Source organism: Fusarium verticillioides, chromosome 1 (genome assembly GCF_000149555.1).
Source record: "Fusarium verticillioides 7600 chromosome 1, whole genome shotgun sequence".
NCBI classification, from domain to species: domain Eukaryota; kingdom Fungi; phylum Ascomycota; class Sordariomycetes; order Hypocreales; family Nectriaceae; genus Fusarium; species Fusarium verticillioides.
In genome coordinates this window covers 4465064-4473032 of record NC_031675.1, presented here as the reverse complement: position 1 = coordinate 4473032, position 7969 = coordinate 4465064, and the positions used below count along the sequence as shown (strand labels likewise).

Sequence of the window (7969 nt, the reverse complement as noted above, 5' to 3'; positions counted from 1 at the left end):
CTCTCATCTAGCCCAACGCTTGTCTAGCGACCTGTAGTTTATTAGTGGATATATTGGAAAGTCAAAGTGAAGATCGCACGCTGTGGGGATTGAGTGACAGCCTTGGATGTGAGGGAGACTGAGAATGACATCGATGCTTGAGCACTCAATTAGGTAGTTACATGCATGATTAGTTGATGCAAAAGCCCGATGCGGTGAATTGATTGGTTCGGGGAGGATGTAAGAGTCGACAATACCTGAAAGCAACGCGAGCAGCGGGTAACTACTGGTAGTTACTATAGCACGAGTGCTTTTCAGTCCACCGGAGCCCTTTAGTGATTGTCATAGGCCCTGGCTTTTCTAGCTGGCAACGCCCCCAAACGCACAGAAAACTCCCTTTGGTCGCCGGGATGGGAAACTGGGCTGACTGAGATGAAAGTCAGGATCTGGACAAGACTCGAGGTATTCGTATTAGTCTCTGTCCAAGTGTCGTCGCGCAGCTGCCGCGTCGGTATGGACCCGTACTTAGGAACGACACGGTTGTGGAGGAAAACGAGACGAGACGAGACGGGACGCGATGGCTTCACGCTCCCGTCGGAGCTGCAAAGTAAGGTAGCTTGTGGGCTTGTGAAGCAACAAGCGCAGCAAGTGGCTCATGGGCTAACCCCAACCTCAACTTGCACACGCATCAACTAGCTGCGCCGGGCAACGAGACTCCAGCCAAGTTTTCTGCGGAACAGTCAGTCGTCGTGTCCAACAGGAGCTTAATCCGTCCGTAGTGATGACGAGTGTGGGATGTTGGCTAAGTTACGGGCAGCTCGGGACCCTGTTAGAGTGCAGAAGCGTCCACTGTTGGCCGGGCTTTTTTACGTTCATGACACTATCACTGTAAGGGAATCCATGCTTTTGAAGGTTTAGACAAGCATTGCATTCGCAACCCGAGCAACAGGGACGATGTTCTGAATGATAGATTTACTACTATTGGGGCCTCTCAAACAGGCCCCTGGCCATCACCTTATCATGAAATTGGTGCAATAGTGACAACATCTTATGATTTCTGTTCCGTTTACACCAAGCTAAGCAGCCTGTATATCACCATCTCCTCACCACTATTAATTCAGGCGCATTGTCTTTTAACTCAATATGACGATTGTTTACGTCGGCCAGAGGCCGCGGTCATGGTGGGCGCCATCAACTCGGTCATGAGCGTGTCGTGGAGATCTTCATAATGTCTTGCTTGGTTGCCATGATGAAGACCAAATGGTGCATGCAAACGTGACGGTTTTTTACAGCTGGTGTCTGCCGACTCGCTGTGGTGAGCTTGTGTAGTGCTCCTTAATAGGTCGTCCGGCCATTGAATGGACGTACAATGCTTATAAACAAGGACAGCATGTAGGCCGGCTGTGGCCCTGCTCGACGAGGCCGTGAAGCGGCCATGAGCAGAAGTTCTAAACAAACAAAACTGTCGTGGCCGCTTGAGAGAGGGCTGCGTTGGAAGTATATAATAATAAATGTCTTATCCAAAACTTGAAAGGAGTCAACAAGTAAATAGATTCGGCCGAGTGCATCGTAGCACCAAAATATTGAGGCTCTCTGCTTCATTTTGAAGACATCTCTCATTCCACGACAAGGTCGATTCAACATATAATTCATGATTGCTTGAATCGAACTAACTCGTAGTCATTGTTTCTATTCTGTATCGGATATATGTCTCTCCATGTTTGCCATCTACGTATTATTGAATCAGATTAAGTAAACCAGTCATGATCAATCCGATCTATGAGCATCATTAACACTTAGGACCGGATCACAAAGTTCTTTGCCGGCATTGGATGGTTTCTCCTAGCCTTGACGTGGTCATCTTCAATCAGCCTTCTCCTTAGAGTCACCTTCACTTTCACTTTCACATTTTTGATGATTTTTTTCTTCTTCCCTTTTCTTCTTACATGCGGTCTCACACGCCCGTCTCCATTCGCGGATCCCTGCCTCAAGCCCACGCCGTATTTCCCCAGCCGAGAGACAGAACACGCTACGACACGACACAATTGGCACAAGTCGACAGGCCCAGCGCAGGCTCACACGCTTGACACACGCTTCACCACGCTTCTAACCAAGCCCCGAGTGAGTGCTAGCGTCCGCCCGGAGTTGCTGCACTTGCACACCCCATGTCATCCTCCGGTTTCCTGTGCTGTATTATTCTGTTGTGCTGTGCAGAGCTGCGTTATGCTGGCCCTCCACTCACACCCAATCCTGTTCTGCTCTGAAAGCCCCAAGCAGAGGCAACCTGAGTTTAGCCCCAGCCTTCGAACGAGCGTGCCTTGAATTAGGTGCGTAAAGTGGTGAGGTCAAAGTAGCGTAAGTCTGCCTGTATAAAAAAAAAAATTAAAAAAATAAAATAAAAAAAAGAGAAGAGGCATTTCATTGAGCACTTTGCCTGATATGAAGTTGATTTGTGAAATACTTACTATTTATGTATTTATGCGGCTAGAGCCGTAAAAAGGGGAGTTAATGATGAAAATGTGCTTGAGGAAGATGTAAAAAGCAAATGAGAGTTCTTTATTGATCTGTAAAAGCAAATTGAATGGAAGCTTCCTTTTTCCTCTCCCAAACCTCAAACTGCCAGGATTGGCGTTCCCTTTGGGCGACCTAAGCTTAGGTGAGGTGGGCAACTCCTGGTGGCCTCCCCACTCCTAGCAGGGGCCGGTTTAGGTACCTGCACCACCTGTTGCCCAGCAAACCGGTACCTAGTCAGCGCCCCCGCAAGCGGTACGATAGGTACCTTAGGTGGCCGTATAAACAGTGGAGGGCAGGACGGTATTAAGGTGATAATTGAGTCAGTTTCATTTGTGCCAGGTATTGCGAAAGAGGCAGAGGCAGAGATTGAGGTTGAGATATTGAGGATGAGGTAAGTCGCTTATTAGCAGTGCATTCATCAATGTTTGAAGCAAGGACGGATGGTGCATGCAATGCAGCAACGAATTAGACTAAGGCAGAGCACAGAGCAAAGGACAGGACACCCATCTCACACACCCAAGATCCCAGCACACTCCTAGGTACACCTCACGCCCCTGGCAAGCTAGCTAGCTTACTTTAGGCCATGCCATGGATGGATGGATTGGATGGAGCCATCCACCCATACAAACCATGGATCTCTTCTCCTCTCGCTGCATTACAGTTGGTTAAAACTACCTACTCTACTCGCGTACCTGTCACCCAGTCCTTTTCCTTCTTCTCTATCCTCCTCCTACCTCTTCATCCTCCCTCCTCCCTTCCTCCTCTCGTTTTGTTGATTCCCTCATTCTCTCATTCCGTCTTCCTCTCCTGACACGAACACAGCAGGCCTGAAGACGCTTGAGACGAGGAGAATTCTCAACTTGACTTGACTCCCCCAGGGCTTTCGCTCAACATCTCTCCCTCAAGAAGCCCCCCATCCCGCCCTATTAAAGGCCAGGAACCACCAAAGGCTGTGAGACTAGGACCAGAAACAGGCCGGAGTGTGAAAAGTGAATCAAAGAGACCTTTACTGGTATTTCGCTTTTCTACTTCCGCTTCGCCCTCTGTAATTCTTCCCCCTCCAGCTTCTCCTTCGACTCTGTAAAATTCCTCGGTTCATCCACCAGGAATTCCAGTCTCCAACCTGAATCCACTCCCTCGCCAACGCCAACGCTCCCGCCGCCGCCGACGAAGCCTTCCATCGACGAGCCCGCTCCCTTGGTTCAATTCAGTTCAACTCGATAGCGACCACTCCTCAACCCTTCCCGAAACTAGTCGTCGAACTGAAGACTAGTCGCCAATCAATTCTGGGTATCCCTTGGATTACAGGGAAAAACTAGGTCAAAGTGACGATTGCGAGTTATTCAACTCTCAGTCTCACAGCACCCTAGAGAATTCCGAACCATCCACACACAGTAGTGATTTAATTAATCGCGACTTGTTCGGTTACATCGTTGTTCTGACTCGATAATCGAACCATCAGAAGCGTTCACGAGCGTGGGAAAGGTATGTCATCGCCGTTGCTGCACGGTGCTGGGGACATGTCATATCTAATTTCCGTATAGCTGCATGCCGAGCGTTCAACTCCCGCATACCGCTCTCCTCACCACAACCACCACGCTTTTTCTCCTTGAAATTTGCCCAGTGGGAGACGTTAGCTCGTTATTCCTGCTTGATTCGATTCAGGGACTGTCTCATTCTCAGCGAGCTTTGCCCATCTCCCCGACGTGTGGCTGTAAGACTTGCCCCTCTCCCCTCGATGCCATACTCGTGCCAGCTTGTCGTATTGTCTATCGACCAAGGGATAGTTGCATAGGTGCATTTCGCCGTGTAATGTAATGCCTCCAGCGAGTCACGAGCTTGGCAAAAATCGAGATTCCGCTAGTATTAAACTTGATACTGACGCACATACCGCATTAGAGCCCTTGAGTCGATCTCGTCTTTAAACGGCCCCCTTTCCAATCCCTTTTCTTTTTTAACTCCACTATCTACATGCTCCTGGTCTCGTTACCAGCCACGGTCACTCTTTTCATCATTTTCGCCCACGTTCTTTAATATCTTAATATCCTAATTAATCGGCTTCGCATCACTCCCTTTTGCAGCCAAAGTCACTCTCTTTTGCGAATTTCCGACCACAAGATTCCTGGCGAACAAACAGTCGCTCCTTTGACAACAAGCCACAGGCACTATTCTGCCCAGTCACCGCCTACCTGAGAAACCCCAATCGCCTACCTGAGAAACCCCAATCACCTACCACCCAATATGGCGTACCCTCAACATGACGACTCTTACTTCGTGGAGTCGGAAGAACCTCACCACAGAATCACAGCCCAAGAAGCAGCGCGAATGATGGCCCGTCAACGGCAGGACATCATTGGCGTTGAGCTATCACGATTAGCAGGCGATGAGTACCTCGAGGATATCATGCAGCATATGCGACAAATGGAGGTTTGTTGTCACATTGCTGTCCACGTCTCATCTGCTAACAATGTTTAGGATGAGACTCTACCAGATGCTTCCCTCATCGATATGCAGCGCGAGATCCAGTGGTTCATGCGACCTTACTTGATCGACTTCCTCATCGAGGCCCATGCCGCCTTCGGCCTCCTTCCCGAGACTCTCTTCCTCACTGTTAACCTCCTCGATCGATACTGCTCTAAGCGAGTTGTGTACAAGCAACACTACCAGCTGGTTGGATGCGCTGCACTGCTCATCGCTGCCAAGTATGGTGACAAGAAGGACCGCGTTCCCCAAATTCACGAACTTAACAACATGTGCTGCGGACTCTATGACGCCGGCATGTTCACACAAATGGAGATGCATGTCCTCAACACACTTGATTGGATCATTGGCCACCCTACCGTCGACTTCTTCTCGCAACTAATGGTAGCAGAGGAGGGTGACGACCAGGAGGTTGCGCACATGGCCGCCTATCTGTGTGAGATTGCCTTGTACCATCGCGATTTCGTTTCCACCAAGCCTTCCGTTATGGCTCGCTCATCTCTCGCTCTCGCACGAGCCATCCTTGGCCGCTCCGAAGTTAACGATGGAGGCTGGGACCAGACAGAGAACGTTACCTTGATCACATTGTCGCATCACCTTCATCAACCCTCACCTACACTTGCGCGCAAATACTCGACAACAGGTTTTTCTCGGGTGTCGCAGAAGCTGGCCGACTTCATGGCTGAGCAGGCTGCGATCGCCCGCCGAGCTGCTAACCCAGCTACTCCCCTAGCCGAACCCATCAACAAGCACACGAGCAACATCTACAGCACTCCTCAAAAAGGACACAGCGCGATGGGGTTCGATGGATACCTAACACCCCCGATCACCCCTGACGGTAACTCGTTAATGGGCAACCACAACATGGCAAAGGAGTCTTACGGCTTACCTCCTCGATGCCCGGTCACACCAACACCTCCACACCATGCGGGAGTATATGGTCAACAACACCAATACGTCGGATACGTTAACCAGCATGGCATGAACCAATAATGCTCTCTTCATGACAAGATATTGAATCGACGATTCGACCTTGGACGTTCACCCATGTACATCATCGTGGCTTCTACACTATCTTTCCGACATTCTATTACTTGTTCGAAATCATTGCATGGTCGCACAACAGAATGATCTTTCCACATATGTTTTGGCATTTAGCGACTGCTTTCTATTTCCTTGCGATTCAAACTTTTTCTCCTCAATATCAAGTCTAGCGGCACCAAAAAAAGGAACACGCGGATCATACCCTTTTCTTTTCAATTTTTCTTTAGCAACTTTATGCATCAATTTTTTTTCAGGCTCCATACGACTTGGTCTCTATCCGCATACCCAAGAGGACCAACGACAGGTCACCGTTCGGGTAAAACTGGTTGGCGACATAGATTACACATGAAGGGCCTGGCCAACCTCGAGACGGAAGAAGTAAAAAAGAAGACCGAAAATGCACCAACACAGGTCCCTCGCGGTGGATAAAAAGGATACCCCCGGATTTTGGGACATAAGCGGTTATGGACCGACTAGCTTTATTAAAACAGGGACGATGGTGTCTGACTTCGGTCTGGTACGATGAGGCGGCCTACTCTTCACGACAGCAGTACTACGTCTGCATAATTCTTTCAAAGGTGGATTGGGTGGCGGGCGATACATAGTTGGGAAGCCATTGGCATGCACAACAACACAACGTTGTCCCAGGGGAGGATTTTGGCATTAATAGTGCCTTTAGTTGGATCTACGAAGTCAGGCTAGTTCCTTTCTTCAGGCCCCCGTCCTGTGTATAGATGTACGTAAAACAGGCACAAAAAAAGAAGTAAAAATTCTTTAACTTGAACTGTTCCGAATCGTATTCATTTCTCATTCCGATGGTCTTCGGTGATTGTTCAACCCGGCGATCGATGGATTCACTTTGGTCATCTCAAGGCTGAAGCCAAGCCGTCATACTGGTGTTTGTGGTTCAGCCGCGTCTTTTGTCTGTCTCTGAATCTGTCTTTGAATCTGTCTTTGAATTCTAGCTGAAGGATTTAGATCGTCGATGGATGGAGCGGAAGCTTGGGGCTTGACGTCAGGAAATTTCCCAGTGTGGAGAGACTTTAATTTCGCATCTTTAACAGATACCAGAAGGACACCAGCTAACTTGGAGCAATATCTGGCAACCAGCGCAGGCACCATGGGGAGCCCCTGACTAGGAGACGCATATGCATGGAACTACTGAAGTAGGGCATATTATTAGCATAGTACGGAGTACGGATAGTGGTGTTACCTTAAGGGATGTTTCCTAAGGTTTAGAGTTAATGGCGGCTGGTATTGGCCAGGTTCATGCTACCCCTGGACGCTGCAGGTTGGGAGTTGAAGATATGCTGACTCTTATTGGCTACGCGCTCTCATGCAGGGCTGATTCTTTAATTTTGGTAGAAAGTCTATTGAATCATATCTCGTTGTGTCATTCTGTGTCGGACTGAATAGTTTCCATTCCTGAGTTGTGTTAAGGTGTGGTGTCGGGTATTGCATCGCAGAGTTCCTGCTCAACAGCAAGCATTCCAGGACCAACATCCTGGATTACGGGTCTCGCAGCGGTAGTTCTATGGATGTCTTATGAGCTACGAGTAATGGAGGGGTTTACGACATGTTGACTATTGCCGTGCTGCCTACTCCGTATGTTGATTGATATGGACTTTTGGTTAGGAGATGATATGCTGTAGGGCATTGTTCAGTGCCACGCCGAGACAAAATGACTCGTACTTAGATCCCGCTGTAAGTGCTATATAGATGGTGTACGTGCAATGAATATTAGGGAGAGCCCTTCTCCACAACACATATTACGAATATTTATCGCGAAAACTCAAAGAATATACAGTAAAACAATAGACACATAGAGCACAGATACAAGCAGAAACCCCTAAAAAGGAGACACGTATAAGTCTATTCGTCGTTGCATGAACGCGGCGAACAGGAGCCCGCATCCTCATGTAGGGTAGCAACAGTTGACTCGGCCGAGAGC

The 7969-nt window shown here is 48.7% G+C and overlaps 1 protein-coding gene across 5 annotated transcripts; it reads left to right on the top strand.

Moving 5' to 3' along the window:
- Positions 1 to 3117: 3117 nt before the first annotated feature.
- On the top strand, positions 3118 to 7411 carry FVEG_00602 (hypothetical protein). Of its 5 annotated transcripts, XM_018887170.1 has the most exons (4): positions 3118 to 3978; positions 4038 to 4207; positions 4393 to 4920; positions 4969 to 7411. In XM_018887170.1, exons 3-4 carry the CDS (start codon positions 4735 to 4737, stop codon positions 5965 to 5967), a joined length of 1185 nt encoding a protein of 394 aa, XP_018742883.1. In that variant the 5' UTR covers positions 3118 to 3978; positions 4038 to 4207; positions 4393 to 4734; the 3' UTR covers positions 5968 to 7411. The 5 variants fall into 5 exon arrangements, with proteins under 5 accessions (XP_018742883.1, XP_018742885.1, XP_018742881.1 ...); XM_018887172.1 differs by having other exon boundaries at positions 4393 to 7411; XM_018887168.1 differs by having other exon boundaries at positions 4038 to 4920.
- Positions 7412 to 7969: the final 558 nt, after the last annotated feature.

Coding starts and splice junctions, on each gene's coding strand:
- FVEG_00602 (XM_018887170.1), top strand. CDS start 4,735: ATGGCGTACCCTCAACATGACGACTCTTACTTCGTGGAGTCGGAAGAA. Junction 4,921..4,968: donor AGCATATGCGACAAATGGAG/GTTTGTTGTCAC, acceptor AACAATGTTTAG/GATGAGACTCTACCAGATGC.